Below are 21574 nucleotides of genomic sequence, written 5' to 3' on the forward strand. Positions count from 1 at the left end.
CGATATTGCAAGTAGAAGGGAATTACTGTTCTCTAAAATCTATTAAAAACAGATAAATAAGCAGCATGCTTCTTAAAACCCTCTGCTGCTATAAATGCTTGCTAGCATCAAATGTGTCCCAAGCTGTTCTACATTTTGGATTCTATCATGTTTTAATTTTGACCAATTACATTTTGTACTTGTAACTATTTTGATTCATTCTGAATAAATTGAAGTGTAAAATAGCTTAAAATGGTAAAGTGAAGTACTTAAAAAGATACTATTTGTGTCCAGGAATAGGGGAAATGCATGCACCACCACTGTTCTATTTAAGTACATTTTTGCGGCATGTTTCGTATCATGTTCTTGCTTAATCAAGTACTAGAAGACCTGAAAGTCACATGAGTTTATGTTCCTGTTTCTCTTTACTATGAGTTTCATTCCTGTGTTTCGAGTATGATGGTCGGCCGGTGGATTTGAATTAGACTGACAGTCATGTCAGTGCAGTAATTATTTCACTTTAAAACTTGCCTGTGGTGAGTGAGCATGCATTTTTTTAAGTTTACTCCTTTTGGAAAAAGCACTCTGGGATGTTCTACAAGCAGCAAAGACTGTTTGAATTTAAGCATATATCAAAATTATTCATGTTTCCTCTCGGCTGGCCTCGAGGGGAACGCGTGTCAGAACGTGTACATGAAAAACTAGACGTGCAGTTTGTTGTCCCGTTTGTTGGTTCTTCAGCACAAACCAGCTTTGGGTTTTTCTGGGCCTCTTTTTATGTCTGTGTGCTTTGGACTGCGTGTTTGACAGCACTGTGGGGAAGTTTTATGTTCGAATGTGGCCTCAAGTGCAGCTCGTATGCTGTGGTTGCTTGTTTTGGAGCAAATGCTGTTTCAAAATGTCCGGCATGGCCTTTAAAACCACTGTTACAGTAGGATTTCAGTGAAATTCGCTATAAAACGATACACTAACCAGCAGACGTCCATCTTGATCTGGGTTATATTGATTTTCATGAGAAAGCGTGCGCTGCAGTTCAAGAAAAACATCGAGCATACCAAACTTCAGCGGATAACAGCATAGTGTTGGGTCTGGTTTCAACTATTGGTTTAATTGACTGCAGCTGTCAGGGACATTCGACCCGTCAAACTGCAGACTGAAACTCCTTCTAATTAACTACAGAAGATAAATGACTGACACTCTGGTTCTTCTGGTACGTGCCTGCCATACTTTGGTTTGAATGCACAGTATTGTTGTGGGGTTACATCACCAGCCTTTCCTGTATATCTTGACACATAAGGCATGCAGTGACTGTGAAGAGCAATTCAATGCTCCAAAAGCCACAGTCCCTTTGGAGCAAAAGGACCGTTTGCCGTGCGGCCACAGCAGCCTGCACGCTTTCTGCTCTCAGGGACGCTCCTAAAACGATGGAACCGTTGAGTTCTGGAGTCGGACGTGCAACAAGCTAACGTTTAATTGAGCATCCATCCATCCAAACGGACGCTGTCGAAAAAGATCAATACACTCAGAGAAAGTTCGGGGTCAAGAAAGACCAAGAAAGCGAGAGAGCTAGAGGTGTTTGTGTCAAGGAGGGAGAGAGCAGGAGAAAGCATCTGGGTTGCAGGCCGGCCCTTGACAAGGGGACGGCCTCTATGCATATTTTGCCCTCTTCTCGCTGGCATTTATCATCAGTAATTGGCTATCTGAGCAGCAGATCATGTTTTGTCCACAATGATTTCCTGTCACCCTCCCTGAATTATGCTGCGCCCCAGTTTGTGAGATATTTGACAGAAGAGCATAAAAGGTTCATACATTTTTAAACAGATGATCCGATAATAAGCAAACGCACATGCACCGAGCCTGCGGGAGATACAGAGAGGCAATTCCCCCCATCCCCACCCACGTCATCCTCCAGAGGTAAAAGGTGAATACTGTTTAACTGTAAGTCTCGGGGGACTCTAAGTAGGACATTCTCTGTGTGGAAATGTGGAGATGAATGCCCCTCAGAGAGCAGACGCACGAGAAAGTGTAACAGCGAAACACAACCAGGTCTACTACATGCTCACACCAACACATACACACAAGTATATGACCTACTTGTTTCCCATTCATTCATAACAAGCAGCATTTTAATGAGCAATACTTAAAAAAATCTCTTTTTTTCAGTGCCTACTTGTTTCATCGATGACTTTGTACTTGAGAATAACACTGAATACTGAAAAACTTCATTACTCATCACAGGAAGCACTGTCGTATAATGTCTTTCTTATCTCTGCGGGGCCCTTTAAAGTCTGATATCAGAGATTTCTTTAGGAGGATGTGGAGTTTGAAAGACACGGTTATTTACCATGCTAAAAGGGGCTGTTGATTGCATTCTGGGAGATCAAGTGTGATGGAGTTTGACTCATATTAGAGACTTAATAGTCAGCTTTGATTTTAACCAGTTTTTAATTTCTTTCATTTAAGAGCCCTAATTCTCTAAAAGATCCTCCTACTCTTGGGTCACTGAATAGTTAAGCTTGTCTGTATTAAAGTGGAGCCTAAAGACGTCCCTAATTACATCTCACATTAATTTCTTTACTGTCGTAAAGAAGTAGATGGGCAAGGAGGAGTTCCCATCAGTCACTGAGCCTCTGGCTTTCAGCGCAGAGTAGTAGATGAGAATATACAAGGATATATTAATAATGAACTACCGCAGCAGCCCCAAACAACGTGGGCTGTGTTGCTGTCGGTTGCGTAACTCCACCAGAATAGTCAGATCTCTCTCATTATTCCTTCCTGGGCCCTCAGTGGGCTAATTCCCCCGCTCTTGTCATCTCCTTCATTTCACTGAGAGCTCGAGAAGCGGCAGCAGCCTTCATCCCTGAGGGGCTGTAAGCAGGCTGGCACCGCCACCACAGCGCCTATGCCGTTGTGCAACTAAGAGAGGAAAGCAGGGGCAGACCCACCCACGGCTGTGTGTCAGAGTTCACACAGCAGCGGCGAGAATTCGTACCTTGCATGCAGTGTGTGCCAACCAAATGACTTATGCGTTTTGGTCCCTGCAAACCACATCTTGGCTCAATCAAATAACTGAGTTACTGAGTAATTTTAGTTATATAAGATTATGTAGGATGCACATGTACATGTAAATCCTCTCTATAAGTAGGCGAAATAAAGCCAGAAGGGCAGCTGAGGGTCAGTGAGAGTGACTAAAGGCATCTGCTGGAACTGAATGTACCTCCACAGCCTGTAATTTTCACCCCATCCTCAGCTGTCTGTGTGGGGAAGTAAGGAGGGTTAATGGGAGTTTATTTTATCATACTGTGCTATTATTGCCCTGATGGCCTAACACATAACCCACCCAGGACCTCGGCACAGTGAACGCACACAGACTGACAGACACAACTGTCAGTCTCAGTTCATCCAGTGCTATCTAACGCCACTCAGCTATTTGGATCAGCTGAGTGTGCTCGATTCTGCGCAAACGCATGTAACCAAACACATGTTCGAGTGCAAGCAGATGCTCTCTTTGGTGTTAATATTGTTATGGAAGCCAATCTGTTGTAATTGTCTTCTCCTTTCTCAGTGGGATTTTTCTCCTGTGTCTGTTTTTAATGAGCAGCAGTGGAGGTTGTTTATAATTCTGTTTTCAAGGGTTTTTCTTTTAGCATCCTTTAACTAGTTTTTGCTCATTGATTTGGATGCTTTAGTCCATGTGTGTTAGCATCCACGAGTAGGGCTGCCACAAACGATTATTTTGATAGTCGACTAGTCACCGATTATTTTTGCGATTAGTCGACTAATCAGATCATCATCCATTGGACATAAAAGTACAGCTTATTGCACCAGCAGCATCTGCTCTTATATAACTATCATTAGCTTACAGCTTTAAGTGTTTAAGGTATGTGCTAACTAAAAATAAAGACAAGATGATAGTTTATTAAATTTACAAACTATCAGACGTTTATTCAGCTGTGTAAAAACTATAACTTTAATCTCAGCCAAACCGATTTACTCAGGAACAAATAAAATACTAAAAAAAAAAAAAAAAGCCAAACAATAACATTTTTAAGTTATCTAAGTGACTCATATATCATGTTTAACCTGAGTAGCGAAAGACGGCGGTGGGTTTGAAAACGATTTGCCGGGAGTCCGGTGTTCTCACGGCTCTAGTGACCCTTGCCCCCGGCTCGCTATCGAGCTAGTGGGTAACAGACGTCTCCGAAAACGTCGGAGCGCTTTTGAAAATATGTGGTGTCTTGATAAACTGAGCAGATATTTGAGGTTTACACAGCTACATTCTCGCCTGAAAATATGTTAAACGTTTATTTTGTGACCCAGAAAGAATAATAAGAGTAATATTAAAACTAACTAGCTGCCGCCATTGTTGGAAACTGAGCTGGGCCGCGCTATGAATTCTGGGACACAGCTTCTTCTTCTTCGGGGTTTAAGGGAAGCTGGCATCCTTGTACATGCAGTGCTGCCATCTTCTGTTTCAGTCCGTTATTACACTCTTAAATCCTACTACTCATTCCTGCGTCTTTTGGCATCTTACAAAGCTTCAAACGACGCGTCGACTATTAAATCAGTCGTCGACGATTTTGATAGTCGACGTAATCGTGACTAGTCGACTAATCGTGGCAGCCCTATCCACGAGCAAGGAAACTAATAGCTGAACTGACTCTTGGTGTATAGCATAGTAGTTTGAAAAAGTGTCTTTGAATACAATTATCTGCAGAATACTGAATTGATTTGCTAAAAAAAAAGAAGAAAAATCTAGTTATAGCTTCTCGTGAGGGAGCATTTGGTGCTGCTAGTCTCTGTTTTAATAAATCTTGAGGTTACACTGTAAATGTCCAGGAATAGGGGAAATGCATGCACCACCACTGGTGTCTGTTAATTGTCCTGTTAATTTTCTGCCAGTATTTAATGGATTTTTATTGAAGTGTATGGGCATTTCTATCATTGGTAAACAGTAAAATTACATGCATAGTTGAAAGGAAAAAAAGGAAATAATCCATCCATCCAGCCATCTTCTTCTGCTTATCCGGGGCCAGGTCGCAGGGGCAGCAGCCTAAGCAGAGAAGCCCAGACCTCCCTTTCCTCGGCCACCTCCTCCAGCTTGTCCGGGAGAACACCAAGGTGTTCCCAGGCCAGCCGAGAGATATAATCTCTCCAGCGTGTCCTGGATCTGCTCCGGGCCTCCTCCCGGTGGGACATGTCCGGAACACCAACCCCAGGAGACATCCTTGTCAGATGCCCGAACCACCTCAGCTGGCTCCTTTCGATGTGGAGGGAAAAAATCCTTTGTTTTTAAAAGGGATCATTAAACTGTATTTTTACAGAATTTTTTTTGTTGCTTTCTTCAGTGTATTCAGTGTATTGCTGAATTTTATTGGTGTCCTATGGTCACCACATTGCTGCTGTCTTCCTTCTTGAGTGTGTCCTTTTAGAGTGTGAGTTAGACACAGTAAATTTGAGGACCTCTCCCTAGATATCATTTTCAACAAGTGGTTTGAAACTAGAAGAGAAAAGTTTTATTTACATTCTGTTGCAGATATGGACATAGACAGCTAGAGATCCGACAGCTGAGTAGTCATTTCTGTTTTACATATTTGAAGTCCACCACCTGGGATGCATCCATAGTTTGATTTCTGCATGGACCCTCACGCTTAATATCCGATGCTGAAATTTGTTACTCAGACTCCAACTCTGAGGGGACCAAAGCAGTTGTGCGGATACAAAAAAATCAAGGCTTAAGGCTGTTTTCACATGGTTTGTAGTCATACAATGCACATTCAGTCCAATTATTGGTCTGATATGTCTGAAGTGGGAACAACATATAGAAATAAGAAGGTGCTGTCTTCTGGACTTGTAGATAAAGTATCTGTCCAACTGAGGTCTTGATTTATTCTATGTCTCGTTGCTACGGTTTGTAAACCCTGCCACATTTTTTTTTTTTTTCTCCTCCTTAGATTAAATTATGGGTTCAGCCTGGACTATCGTGGTATGGGAGAGCGGGGCTCAAGGCAGTGGTAGTTAAGTGTATGATTACGGACTTTGGTAAGGGGGGAATCATTGCCTGGGGATCCCCGGCATGGTTGAGGTATTGTTTTAATAGTTTTGTTTTCTGTGGGGGTTTTTTTCTTTTGTTAATTTTTGATGCCAAATTTGCTAGTCATTATTACAGGTTTCTGAACATCCCGCTTTATATGTACCTTAAAATTATCTATAAGTAGAAATAATCTGCGTATCATGAGCTGGAACGTCAAGGGCCTCAATAATCCCATTAAGAAAAACAAAATATTGTCCTTTATAAAATCTAAGAAGTGTGATATTGCATTTGTTCAAGAGACCCACCTATTGCCTCAAGATTCTCAGACGCTATGCGTGGGTTGGGTGGGATATGTAGGGGCAGCCAGTGGTACTAGTAAAAGCAGAGGAGTGGCCACTTTGATTGGTAAACATTTACAGTTTAAATGTATCCAAAAGAGTAAGGATGACGCTGGGAGAATGATGTTAATGTTGTGTGAAGTTCAAGGGAAGGCGGTCATCTTAGCTAATGTATATGCTCCTAACGTAGATGATCCATCCTTTTTTGGACAATTAGAGAAAAAAATATCTGACATGGGGGATTACCCTATTATTATGGGGGGGGATTTTAATGAGGTTATGGACCCGGTACTGGATCGGAGTTCCAGATCAGTCTATGCTTCTAGGGCTCATAGGGCCCTAAAAGGGCTGACTGAAGCGTGTGGCCTCATAGATGTGTGGAGGTTACAAAACCCCTCTGGAAGGGACTATACTTTTTTCTCCCCCCCTCACCATTCCTTCTCAAGGATAGATTTTTTTTTGGTATCCCAATCACTAATGCCTGCTGTTGTATCGAGTAATATTGGTACCATAATCCTCTCAGATCATAGCCCTGTTTATCTTCTCATGCTACTATCTAATGATACAGCTAGGACGCCTAGATGGAGACTTAATTCGACCCTTTTATTAGATGCAGCATTCAGAGAGTCTCTTCGATTACAAATCAATCTGTATATAGAGACGAATGTCCCTACTGCCCCTTCAGCAGGAGTAGCATGGGAAGCACTAAAAGCTTTCCTGAGAGGCTATATAATACAGTATGCCTCATTTAAAAAGAGGGAAAATATTACTAAACTTCAAAATTTAGAACGTCAAATTAAACTTGCTGATTTAAAATTTAAAAATGATTGTTCTTCATTGAATTTGAATGAATTGACCAAGTTAAAATATGAATTTAATGCAATACTGTCACAAAAAGCTGAATTTTCTCTATTTCGTGCTAGACAAAAACACTTCGAGGAAGGGGATAAGGCCGGAAGGCTCTTAGCGAGATATATTAAACAGAGAGAGACTATGGCTGTGATCTCAGCTGTTAAAGATAATAATGGACGTCTTTTCTTTAAACCTAAAGAAATTAATACAATATTTAGTAACTTTTATAAAGATCTTTATAGCTCGGAATCAAGAATTTCAGAGAGTGATATAAAGAAATTTTTGTTATCTTTAAATCTTCCTAGGGTGACAGTGGATCAACTGAAATATTTGGACGCTCCCATTACCGTTGAAGAAATAGTGGGAGTTATTAAACACCTGCCCTCTGATAAAGCACCAGGCCTGGACGGATATACGGCTGAGTTTTATAAATCCTTTCCAGAAGATCTAGCGCCACTGCTTTTAAACACTTATAACGAATCTTTTCAAGAGGGTAGGCTCCCACCTTCACTATCTGAAGCCATCATTACACTTATCCTAAAGAAGGATAAGGACCCCACTGACTGTAAAAGCTACAGACCGATAAGTCTAACCTCCTATGATAGTAAGATTTTATCTAAAATTCTGGCTAATCGATTAAACCGGGTAATAACCTCTCTTGTACATGTAGATCAAGTTGGTTTCATAAGCTCACGCTCTTCAGCTGATAATATTAGGAGGTTAATTGATATTATGTGGGCGGTTCAGGACAGCCATTCTCCCATAGCTGCGATTTCGCTGGATGCCGAAAAGGCATTCGACAGAGTCGAGTGGAGATATTTATTTGCTACTTTAGAGTGTTTCGGTTTTACCAAAAGCTTTATTAATTGGATTCAGCTTATATATGTACACCCCAAGGCATCAGTACTCACAAATGGAATAATAGGGCCTTCTTTTGAACTAGGTAGAGGAACCAGGCAGGGGGATCCCCTCTCTCCACTTCTTTTTGCTCTGGCCCTTGAGCCGTTGGCAGTGGCTATTCGTAGGGAGCCCAATTTTCCAGGTGTCAGTATAGGGAGAGACTGTCATCAATTGATGTTGTACGCCGATGACATTTTGCTTTTTATATCAGACCCAGAAAAGTCTTTAAACTCCTTGCAGGCAATAATAAATACGTTTTCAGCTATTTCTGGCTATAAGGTGAATTGGACCAAATCAGAGGCCCTTCCGTTAACTAGTTATTGTCCTAGGTCACTTTTTCAAACCGGTATGTTTTCCTGGCCTCAGAAGGGCATTAAGTATTTAGGCATCACCTTCCCGCCTCATTTGTCAGACCTGATAAAGATAAATTTTGAACCTTTACTCAGCGATATGAAAATTAATATTGATCGTTGGTCTCAGATGTATCTCTCAATGTGGGGAAAGGTAAACGTAATCAAAATGGTATGTACACCTAAGTTCAATTATTTGTTGCAGGCTCTACCAATCCATGTTCCTTTGAAATACACCAAACAGTTTGACCAGCTCTGTAAGTCATTTATATGGAATAATAAAAAGCCTAGATTGAATCTGAGAAAACTGCAGAAACCAGTGGACAGAGGTGGGTTAGGGATGCCTAATCTACTTTTATATCATTATGCTTTTTCTCTTCGGCATTTGGCACATTGGTTCTTACCCCCTGAGAAAGCGCCTCCTTGGTTTTCCATTGAAAGTACTGCTTGCTCGCCATTTACACCATTATATAGCTTATCAACTAATTTGTCCCCCCGTATCCAATCACATCCAGTACTTTCTCATTTGAAAGAAGTATGGAAAAGAATGTCCAAATTATTCAAATTTGATCCATATCTTAACCAATCTGCTGGTATTTGGTATAACCCCAAACTTTCTATTGCTAAACTACCCTTCTTTTGGAAGCTCTGGTTTCAGAAAGGTATAACAGTGTTGGGGGATCTTTACGAAAATAGTATATTTAAATCATATGGAAAACTTGCAGAAGAATTTGATTTACCTAGACAGGAATTTTGGAAATATCTACAACTAAGACATTTGATGGCCAATACATGTGGTTCTTTCGCAAAGTTCCCTTTAAGCTGCGACTTTCTGGAGGAAATAAAAAAAACCTTTGGGCGTGGGCAAGAGGCATCAGCTTATTACAAAATGCTTTTATTAGCTTCTGATCCTAACACACTGTCCCTCAAAAGAACGTGGGAAATGGACTTAAATCTCAACTTTACAGTGGAGGAATGGAATGACATCCTCAGGAATCTGAAAAAAATGTCACGCGAATTACGTTCAAGATTGGTTCAATTTAAGATTTTAAATAGAGTATACTGGACACCCTCACGGTTGCATAGGGTGGGTCTAGCGACTGATGATGCATGCTGGAAATGCCAGCAAGGAAGTGGCACACTTTTACATTTGCTTTGGGGGTGCTCCAAAGTCCAAGATTATTGGATTCATATTCACACTGTAGTAGAGAAGGTTGTAGGTCAAGGGGTCCCATTTATGAACAGTCTTTATGTATTAGGAGACCCTTCAGCTTTGAGTCACTTATCCACTTCTCTTGCTCATTGGGTACAAACGGCGATTATGCTGGGGAGGAAGCTGCTGGTGAAAGAGTGGAAGGCCTCATCGACTCCTACCTTCTCTCAGTGGTATATCTCTTTGGGACAAGTGGCAGCTTACGAAAGATTATCATATAGACTGCTAAATAGACTGGACGATTATAATGATAAGTGGGCTAATTACTTTTTACATACAGGTCAGTGACGTATCCGGCTAAAGTAGTTAAGGTCGGACTAAATAGGATAGCTGTAATCTGGTCTATGTGAAATGTTGGCATCACCTTTTTTTTTTTTTTTTTTTGGGGGGGGGGGTCTGGGTTTTTGTTTTTTTTTTGTGTATATTAAAATTTAATAAAGTTTGAGTCATAAAAAAAAAAAAAAAACCTGCCACATCCAAGAATGAGAAGCATGTCCCGCTACAGGAAGACTTTTAGCTCAAACTTGAAGTGTACACCTGGTAGTTGGGTCAGATTGAGATTGGATCACGCCATGGAGTCTGTTTGGAACTGGACCAAAACCACATCCCTCTTGGTGCATTTATTTTGGGCTGCATCTGAGTGTGATTACAGTATTCACATCTGCACCAACGAACCGCACCAAGGGTGAAAATGAACAGAGTTCCCTTTATAGAACTAACTAGTGTAGCACAGGTTTAAAACCCACTTGGGCAGCTATGATATCCTGGCATCTGGCATAAAACTAACACAACATTTCATAAAAAGATCATCAAACAAACAATCAAACATGGTGGTGGTAGTGTGATGATCTGGGGCTGTTATGCTGCTTTGGGACCTGGATGACTTGCTGTAAATGAACATGTCCTGATCCTCAAGCGCACTTTCGCTACGCAGCAGGACGATGATTAGAAACACATCAGCAAGTCCTCCTCAGAATGTCTCAAAAAACAGAAAAATGCTAGAAAACCCTCCAATGTGGCTGAATTAAAACAATTATGCAAAGAAAGGTGGTCCAAAATTCCTCCATAGCGATGCGAACCACTCGTTACCAATCATCGCAAATTCTTGATTGCAGTTCTTGCTGCCAAGAATGGCATGAAAAATTAGGTATAGGGGGCAATTAATTTTTCAAACAGGGCCATGTAGGTTTGAATAACCTTTTCTAAAAAAATAAAATAAAATCATCATTTAAAAACTGCTTTTTAATTTTACTCGGGTTATCTTTGTCTAATATTAATATTGTGGACAGATTTGCCCAAACTGACAACAGTAGTAGTTTTATGTTAACATTAATTTTAATATCTTTGGGTTTTTGGTTTTTTGTCACACATAGCATGATAGCTTGTGATTTCGGAAATTGTAAGTATTTCCCTCCTTCGTTCAAATCCTAGTTGTAGATATAGCACATTGCTGCAGGGATTCCTTCCACACTTACTGTGCGCAACAAGGAATCCCCCCCTTTCTGTTCTGGTAGTGGTAGCATGGGACAGAAACAGCTTCTTCACATGATTCTGAAAGCTGTTTGCTGAAGAAATTAGATCCCAAGCTGCAGGCGAATAGTGGATTACCTATTGGTGTATGTGTTTGTGTGAGAGCCCCGTTCTTCAGTCTGGCTGTAGGTGAATAAGGATTTTATCTGAGCTTTAAACAGCTTCTAATGAAAACACCCCACTCTCAAAAATCTCAGTGAGGGGTGGCAGCAGATAATCTGTGAAATTACGCCCTGTTTCCCGAAGGAATAGCAGGATTTTAGCATGTGATATTTGTTGTCAACTTGTGTCACATTTCACCATCTGAAAGCTTTTGTTCAGTTATACAGAACAGAAGACACATTGAAGTCTTCCTATTTGTTGATTGTCTGTGAACTAGCTGAGTGTACTATTTAAATCCGACCTCTTTTCCATCTAAATTATTAAAGCACCACATTCACATGCACTGTTCTCACGTTTACCATCATACCCCCAGGTACTGTACACTTTACCCGCCTGGCTGCTTAGCTAAGTGTTACTGGAGTGCCGTCAAAGCATGTCGCAAAGGCACTACTAATATCACTATAATGGTATGTAATCCTTCTCACTAATAAGAGTGCTCTTTTGATTGGCCGAAGGTTGTCCTGCACTCAAGTTGTCTAAGTTACATAATTTGTTGTGTTAGCAGCCAGTAGTTTGCCTAAATTTGGATGGTAAGCCTTCAGCTGCAGATAGGACTTGGATTTAAGGGCTAGAATGCTGCATTTACTCAGTCAAACAGGATAACCGAATGACCTGAGAGTGTGGAGGCTTTTAAACTGTTTGGGAAAAACAGACAATAAAATTCAAATAGCGAGTAATATAAAAACTCTAAACTGCTTTGCTGCTAAATATAAATACTTATGTTTCTATAAGTGTTTATTATACATAAAATATAAAATGAAAATGATCAATTAACTAGCAAAGCTTTGCCTTAGGGCTCATCTTCCAATCCAAAACTGCTGTTCAGTGTAGCTGTTTTTGATGGCTTGCAGCTGATCTTGTGATCCTTTCTCCCCATTTTTCCTTCACCTGAGGTATATGCTTTGCCTTTACTTGGAGTCGGAATGCCATCCTTTTCCATGGCAAAACCGTGGATTTAAGACTTAAAAGTGCTGATCCACAAACCAATTAAGCATTCATACTTAATTGCACATTGTTCCTTTATATGCTGGTGAGAAAAGAACATCGTCTGCAAAAAGAAGCACGATTGAATGTAATGGCGTGACATCATCAGGGTGAGAGGTTTAATTCCACAATGAAAAGAACTTGGCTCTTTGGCAATGAGAAGAGGCAGTTTAAGTGGCTCCTGTTAAAGATGTCCTTGGGGCAGCGCCAGCTGGAGGTTTACCTGGCATGATGAACTGAGACAAAATCTTGAGGTTGACTCATGACCCACTGGAATGATCATACATACCTGTTGGCTTGGGTTTGGTTGGTGGATCGCCAAAGATGAGCTGAGAGCTGTGAGGATCTATCACAAATGGGCTTCTCTGTCACCTTTTAAAAAGTACTATGAGAAGAGGAAGATACTAAAAAGACAACAAAAACTACACTGAACTTTGTTGTAGTAGTGCTCCCTTGTTATAGCAATTAACACTGTGAGTAAATTGTTAACTAATAAAAATAATGGCCAAAAGCATGTATCATAAACAAAAATAAACCTTGAATTGTCTGCCTCTCTGGGCAGTTTCACCCAGAGGGAGATGGATCAAGAGTGATGGACATCCTAATATAATACTATAAGACCTTATGTGCATTGTTAAATGTGACATTTTTTGTGCCTTCAAAGGAACAGTAAAAGAGGCCAACTCAAAAGTCTCAAGGTAAAGCAGAGATCACAATCCCTCTTGGAGCCTGGAATTATTCCACACTGTAGGTCACAGGGTGATTATCTCTTCCTGTCAAGAATGCTGAGAATTTCCTGCATCCCCCTCACCACCTCCTCTTCCGGCCGTGTTAGTGGTTGTGCCTGAACATGTGGCAGAGAGCTCGGGCCTGGCCGTCTCTGTTTGAGTAGCGTGCTTTCTGTTACTGTTACCTAACGTTCAGCTGGAGCTTTAACATAAGCACTGAATTGAAGAGCCGTTTACACAGTTCTCAGATCAAGCAGGGATGCTGAATCGGTTGAAGCGTATTCAGCAGGGCAAATAATGTGCACCTGCACACATTATTATAAGAGGCTACAGACATGGCCTGATATTGCTCTCTGTTCTTTGAGCTTTGTGTTGGAAAAGGACATTTTCATGCATCACCTTTTACCCTAGATTATGTATCTGTTGCTAACTAAGCCACATACTGCTGAAGTGCTAACTAATTATTATAAATCTAGAGCCTTTGTTCAAGTCTATCCGCCTCTGTTTTTAATGGCAAGTGCTGCCCTTTAACCTTTCTCTGTTATTCCCAGAGCTGACGAAAGTTGCATTACTATGCAAGGCGGGCTGACTCCACATTCCTCGGCAAGGACACTGAAAGAAACGTTTCTGTGTGCCTCAGTGTGTGAAGTATGCTATTTGTTGATCACTGTGTACTTGGCTCTCTGCCTAAACATGTGAACATATGCTACATGCATGCACGAATGTGTGTGTACAGTATGTGTGTTTGCTCAGGCTCCAGCAGCAGTCAACTCTCAGCTATGTTGTTTGTGTCCAAGGCAGAAAGGAAAGCTCTGTTTGTGTAGGGTGGTGGTGCAGGAGGAGGTGGAGTAAGAATCAGACCCAAGTATAGGCTGTTTCACCACAGTAACTCTCTCTCCACCCATTCTACGCCCTTCTCTCCCTCTGCGTTCTCTCCCTCGTGCACTCCCACCTGCTTTTTCAGGAGGCCGACCGGGGCACCAGAACGGGGCGGGAAAATGTAGACGGCCTCAAAATGGAGGAGCGGAGAATTACACGAAGGCGTTTGGGGCCAACATAATAAAGAGGGGAGGTGATTGAGTGTCTCAAATGGGACATATCAAAAGATATGATCACAGAGTTGAAGTTTTTATGTTTTTAATACGGTTTTCTGCAACCACGTGGATAGGTTTGTTAAATTTTAAGACATATCTGTCCTGGAGATTTCTCCCTATGTCACAAAATAACGAAAGCAAATGGAATTTATATTGTGGTGCGTGAAGAATGACATTTTCCAGAAACGCTAACCTTGTTACTTCAGGCATTACTTTGTCTGTGAATTATCCAGAGTGACACGGTTTAGGAACAAGATGCTGCTGTCATTGATAAAGTCATTAACAAAGTAAAGGCTAACAAGCGTTTCGCTTTCTGATTAAGTAATTATAGGTGTTATAGTGTTTCTGCATTAGAAGTCCAAGTCAAAAAGTCAATCGGGCCAAGTGATTTCCCCCGTGTGTGATGAAAATCTCCGCAAATGAATCTGTGGATGGCAAAAGCCTGCTAAGCCCAAAAGGGGGATTTAGCTGTTTTTAGCTTGCAAGTTTAGCACATCCAGCATTGCTTGGATGCATTCAGGAACCAATTTGCAACTCTTCACAGCAATAGATAAATTGAAGTAAAGACAAACAAATACTGTCAGTCAGCATGGAGAGGAATGCTAGAATATGTGTTTGCTAAATCAATAGCACAGCATCAACAAACAGTTTGGTGGCTCTTGGGACACCAGTGTTCCTCCTTGGGATTATGGCTCACAAGGACACGGTTAGCATTTAGTTTCTTTACGAACAAGAAGTGGATTCCCTACTGATAAGATCAGCATATGGAGCTTATACTATGTGTTTAATTCCACCAAGCTACGTATATGACTTTATGTGGACTGTTTGTGTATGCATATGTGATTGGTGACCTTTATCTACTGAGGTTAATGCTTTCAGCGAGTGCAGTGGGTCTTTCCTATAATCAAATGAATTCCTGTTGTGCTTCAAACAGTAATGCGCTGTCTCTGTACCAGAGTGTATTTACTTTTATATCCGCAAAGAGAAATATAGAATGTCAGCCGACAGACTTTAAACTGTGGATCATGTCTGCATGGGCAAAACATCTCCTTCAGTATCCACGCGGGTTTTAGTAACACAGCAGGTCGCCTTTCTTTTCCAACCATTTAGTTGTGTTTGTTTACTGAAGTGCTGCTTCTCTGGAACATCTATCAGAATAGAGGAAGAGCCACACCGAGCTTTGGACTACAAAGATGACGAAAACAAAGAAGACGAACTGCCCACAGCCTGTCAGATCCAGTCTGAGCAACCCGAGGATAGTTCCAGGCGTCAGTCTGAAGGCTCTCAGAACAGGAGCAAGCTGCAAACAGCCCAAGCATGCATGGCTAACTGTGCTGCCTGTGTCACACGGCTGTATGAACACGTTAACAAAACAGTAGCAAACAGGGACACTGTTGGATGCCTTGAAAACAGTGATTTCAGCTAAAGCCAGCCTGTGGACGCTTTGAAGACTTGAACAGATTTGGGATTTCCAAGTCCGAGAAATCACCTTTAAAGCAATTAAGCTGGCAGAACGTCTGCTTCGGGAACACCTTGTGATAATTGCACTGTCAGATTTTAGCCATTGTAGTACCGCTGCTCAGATTTCTATTTTTATGCTCTAATCCTCACTAGCAGAAAATGTAAAAAAGAACATTAATAGAGGCCTTAAAGACTATTCAAGACTGCTTGTTTCTGTTCTGTCGGTGTGAAAGTAGGCCATGGGCTTCAGAGACTGAAGGAGAAATGATGTAACTAGGGACATACATGTGTATGTTGTTTTCTCCCAGGAGCCCCTGATCAACCCTTCTTGGCAAACACGTAAATTTTACTTAATTCTTGTCAAATAACAGAAATTATCTAACATCTATCTATCTAGACAGTACACTTTAATCTATATCTTGACCTCTCTTCTTCTCCTGATGTTAATTAACTGGACTACCTTCCCCAGAGGGCTCTCTCAGACGGGCTATTTTTATCCCAGTGCTCTGTATTGCATGAACTGATGCCTCACTATGTGGTACATCTCAGCTCCTTTTGTCACCATAATGCAGTTATGCACGTGAAACACAGTCCAGCCCCAACGCAGAGGATCGCTCTGTTGTTTCTACTTCAGACATTCGAACAGCAGCATTTGATACACTGAGAGGAGGAAATGTTGAAAAGTCTAAAAGCTGTAGGTGTTTTCTCATGTTTGTATTTTGATGTTGACACCGTTTTTGAAAATGGTAAACCAAGTTCTATCGCTCATTTGGTCAGAGGCACGGCTCACTCAGGTTGTTTAGTATAATAGGGATAGATGGTGGGCAGTGTGTCACACTTCTTTACAACGAGCCACTTTAGCTGTTTCCCACTAATTTCAATCAACGCTAAGCAAACCGTCTGCGAGCTATAACTTCCTACTCTCTGCTTTCCAAAGTCAAACGCCATCCATTTATCTCTCCATATGCTTAACTGCGTAAGTATGTGAGTTGCAAGTAGGCTTGGAGTCTATCTTGCATGATGATGAGCAAGAGATAAGGTGCACCAGGGATTGGTCGCCGGTCTCCAAAGTCATATTAGTAGCAATTTCAGTGCAGGTCTTTAAGATAAAAGAATGTCATGTAACCGCTCTCCTCTCTTACGCTTTTGGCTTTTATTTCTTTCAGTCTCCCAGTCCAACAGCAGCCTAAAGAAGCACCGGAGCCGGAGCATTTTCAGCCCCTTCTTCTGCTGCTTCCGCAACTACAATGACTACCACGTGGAGCCACCACCTGCCAACAACAAGACACTTTCTCTGCCCCCGCCCCCAGAGGAGAACGGCAGTCCTCCCAAGGTAAAGCTCATTTATCTCTCCTGTCAGAGTTGGCCGCAGTCCAGATTCCATACCACTTACATCTTACGTGTCCAAACACAAGAATTAGTTCATATTTTATGACTGAAGTGCTAGTTCGACTGGAGTTCCAGTAACAAGTAACATTTGTTTGGTTTTGTTACAGAGACCTTGTTAGGGTTTGCCTTTTCCTGCAGAGAGCTGAGGCGCACTCAGCCTCGCTGAGCTCCCTCAAATTTTTCCAGCTGCTTCAAACCCGTTGAACCCAGAGGTTGTTTACCATCCACTGCTTGAAAAATACGGGCTTACTTCCCATCTTGCATTCTTCGATATCTGCCTACGCACACAACTGCACACAAAATAACACACTGAGCACGCCGAGAAGCTCCAAAAAAAGACGCGCACTGGCTCTTTCTCACGCACGAACCCACTACAACGCATGTACGGACACACACAAACACACATATGCACTCGAAAAACCCTCCTGCTTCTCTAATCCCCATAAAGTGGGCCTTGTGTGTCGGGGGGTGATGGATTGCTTGGCACCCACGCCTCCCCCTCTCCTCACTACACTCTGACCAGTGTAGTGAGGATGTGTGAAGAGAACGTTCTGGCTGTGGAAAAGGCGCCAAACCCTGAAGCTCCTCTACAAACACAGTGTTCTGCTGCCAAGGCAGGTATACGGGGCTAAAAATGGAGCAGACGTATCACATTTCCACTCCTGTTTACCTGTAAATGTCTCTCATTCAGGGGAGGAATGTGTGGCCCTTTACAGGCACTATACATGTGGTCAGTAATGACCCGCTCTGGACCTCCTCTTAACAAATGAGTTCCCGTTAATTTAGAGTGAACCGAGCGAACCTCGCCATAAAAAGCCTTGTTATAGTACGCGGCTGATTTTTGAGCTGGGTCCGTGCCCACAGTCCCTCCCAACAGTGTACTGTTGCTGGATTTCTGGCCAGCCGTATTTGTTACTATGGCAGCTGTGTTTGTTTTTGACTGAGTTGTTCTCACTTTCCTCTCACCGTGTGTACTATACATCCCTTCCCCCTGTCTCTCAGGCTCGCTTTCTCCCCGTCCCATTTGCTGATTGGAATATTGACGTTGTGGATTTCTTTTTCACGGTTTTTCTTTCGCTTCCCTCTTTCTCCCCCTCCCCCCTTGTTTTTCCACCCTGTCTCCCTTAATCTCTTTCTCTTTTTCTCTCTCTTTGCTTGTTTTCTCCAGTGTGACCAGGTCCAGGTCATCCCCATACCCAGTGTATGTATTATTATCTTTTGTTTTTCATCATCTTGCTCCAGCTCGCTAACCTCCTCCCTCTGCTTGCTGTGCCTCATCATTCTTGCTGCATGCAGCTGTTGACACGGAGGTGATTTTTCTTTGCTGTCAGATGAAATTTTGCACTGTCCCCTCTCGCATGATCATGTAGCTTTCAAGGCTTTCCTTTGTGCTGCTTTGTCTCCACTCACAGGACTGATAGAAAGAAACAATTCAGTTCCATCTGCTGTCGCATGATTTATGTGTGGCTTTGTTGTCTTTTCCATCTCTACCCTGCTTCTCCAACTATTGAAAGAGAAGAACATGAGAGCGATTTTTCTCCGTAGATCAGATCGCAGCTCCAGTTTTGGGTAAACAAGTGGACAGACCTGATTGAATTAGGCGTTCGTCTTCATAAAAAACAGCTTTATTGGGATTATGCAATCAATGGTCAATAAACTGCTGTTAGTCCATTAGAAGGGGGCTTGGTTTCAGCGACTTGTGCTTCATCTGATGCTCACCAGAAAAGGGGAATCATCTGATCCCTGCTTTGTTTGTGCTGAAATGGCAATTCATTTAGCTATTTTGGAATCTATGTGGTGCCTGTGGTTCACTGTAATTTAGGATATTCACACTCACAGCATCCCACATCGCAGCCAAGCTTTAAACTACACCACCCAGCAGACACCTCCCTGCAATAACAGGAAATGCATGCGGCGGTGAGGTCTGCTCTTTGTCTTGACGGGTAGGTCCAAACAGGCGGCTTTAAGATCTGCGTCTGAACTGGACGGGTCACAGCTGCGTCGATTGTTGTTGTAACACAGTGTTAAAAGAAGAGACAAAATATTAAAACAACAAATATCACAGTAGCAAGTAGAGTCCCAATAACACATTTAAAATGAAGAATTTTTAAATTCTAGCTCCAAAAACTCATCAGAAATACAGAAAGATGTCAAAAATAACAAACTTTAATTTCAGGTTAATCTTCCCTGATCAGAAAACATCCAATTTAGACTAACTTGAAATGTTTATAACAATATGAAGAAAGTATGGAGACATTTCTTATTAAATCTTTTTACCTCAAGATTCTAATAATTTATTTTAGAGCTTTATAAATAAATAATTAAAAAGTAAAACATATCTAAAACAATAAGACACGTATCACTTGCAGTACTTTGCAAAAGACTTGCGTCACCTCTCATTTCTTTATAATTTGCTTTTAAGGAGACCGGCTCTTTATTAAAGTGATCTTGAGCAATAGTTCACAGCTTTTTCACTCACTTTTTACTCCGGTCCTCGTGTCTCACTATTTCAGAGGAATATCTTTTTCTTAATCCACTTAACACTAATCATTCAAGCATAAAAAAAAACACAGCTAACTCAAGGGACGCGTCAGTGTTTTTTCTACACATAACAGACAACTTAGCAACGAGCCGATTTTAAATTGGACCTTTAGGCAACTTCTCATTAGCATTCTGTTGCAAAAGCACAATTTATTTCCATTTCTTTAGCTGAACCCAAGAAAAATCCCAAAGATAACACAGTCTGCCAGGCATAAAAAAAAGCTATTAGCTAAAAACTTGGCATAATCGGTATGATGTGCAGCCTGTCCTTGATAAAAATTTAAGGAAACTGGCCAAGTGGAGGACAAAAGAAGAAGTGGCAGGACTAAGAAAAAAAATGATCTACAGCAGGTGAATCTGAAAGTCATGTTCTTAAAAAGCAGGAAAAAACTGATTCATCTACCGTTCACGGTGGAGGCTCTGTCATAGTTTGGGGCTGCATTTCAGCCTGTGGTGTTTGGGATCTTGTCAAAGTTGATGAAATCAGAAAAGCACCATTAGATTTTAATCCATCATGGCTTAATTTATGAGCATGACGATGATCCCAAACATACTGCCAACGCGGTAAAAGCATACCTGGACAGAAAAACACGGACTGACATCAGTCCTGGACGGGCCTCCCCAGACCTCAACATTATTGAAGCAGTGTCAGATCATTTTGACAGAGAACTCAACGAAAGCCGGCCAACATCCAAAGAAGAGCTTTGAATGTCCTTCAAGAAGCCCAGAGAACTATTCCTGAAGCTTGTGGCTCAAGACTTTTGTGTGTAGCACAAATGCAAATGTGTTGGTTACTTGGCCAATTCTTGTTATTATCTCAAGTGTGGTTCTCTTACATTTATTCAGTCAGCCCGTTCTCACTCCCGACCCATAATGTACTGACGATTTGTCACGTCCCGAGGCGCTCCATGGGAACACGAAAGGTGATCTTCCGTATTCCTATGCTACACGCCGGATTGTGGATGAAATCGAATAGAATGACGTTCACGCGGTAACACGCGTTCCAGTATTCCAGCCCTGACCCTAACTTTATCCCTAATGTTAACCACCACCTTAATCATGTTAGATAGTGTTTTCCAAAGCGATTTAAGTAAAATAAAAATACGTGTGTAGATTCATTCCAAACGGTTCTCATGTTTCCTAATGCTTCCGAACTCATTTTATAGAGACGTGTTGGGTGGCCGAAAGCATAATATACAGACGATTTGTCACCTAGCGTAAAATGTTACTCTTTGGGAGCGAGAACGTGTTGATTCAGTAGCAGTAGTATAGACATTTGCTTCTCCTCTCTATATGCTCTAATAATAATAAAAGTAGAATTTCTGTTGCAAGGGATTGCATGTACATGTCCTGTGGGTTCCTTGAAGACAAACTAGGACATGTTGGAATTTTCATTTCCTCATAAATCCAAAGAGGATAAATTTGTCTGTTTATTTGATCTGTTGCTTCCAGCTGATCAACTATTTTCAATCAGTTAGCACATTTAACAAGTCTGTGAGAGCGCTCCCCGGCTGTGCCTTTGGGAGCACGGTTATTTTAACTGCTGGTGAGAATGTCAAGGTCCCAGTAAGCCTTTCTTTCTTTGTTCAACCTGCATGTGTAAATCACATTCATCACGGCCTGACAGGATGCCATTCAGTGCCCTTGCTCAAAAAGAATGTTTCCTGTGATACATCAGCATGCAGTCCTGCCATTAGGCATAATAATTCAGTCATGGTGGACCAAAAAACACACACAGAAGTACACATACATGCATATGTATTTAAGGCTGGCAGAGTCGTTGATCCCAGCCTCTATGTGTGTGGATGAACGTGTATATGCTGGTGCACGATCTGTATGTGTGTGTGTGGTTTGAGTGTGCGCACCCCCATGGCCGGACCATCTGCCCCGTGCCTGCCTGTAACCTCAGGCTCACCTCGTAGAGGACAATGGTGTCCCACCCGATCATAAAGACAGCATAGTCACCAGAACTCTGTCATCATGAGGTAACACAGAAAATATCAGCGCCGAGGAGAGTCC

General features: G+C 41.7%; 1 protein-coding gene across 2 annotated transcripts in view; it reads left to right on the forward strand.

Moving 5' to 3' along the window:
- ctdspla (CTD (carboxy-terminal domain, RNA polymerase II, polypeptide A) small phosphatase-like a) overlaps positions 1–21574 on the forward strand; it is a 40089-nt gene that overhangs the window by 7454 nt on the left and 11061 nt on the right. Inside the window, exons 2-3 of one of the 2 annotated variants that reach the window (XM_084939371.1) lie at positions 16792–16958; positions 18183–18215. In XM_084939371.1, coding sequence (XP_084795497.1) covers positions 16792–16958; positions 18183–18215 — 200 coding nt within the window. The remainder of the gene's footprint in view (positions 1–16791; positions 16959–18182; positions 18216–21574) is intronic. The other variant, XM_084939372.1, reaches the window with a different exon arrangement.

Source organism: Perissodus microlepis, chromosome 9 (genome assembly GCF_051167445.1).
Source record: "Perissodus microlepis isolate ML-2025 ecotype Zambia chromosome 9, ASM5116744v1, whole genome shotgun sequence".
NCBI lineage: Eukaryota > Metazoa > Chordata > Actinopteri > Cichliformes > Cichlidae > Perissodus > Perissodus microlepis.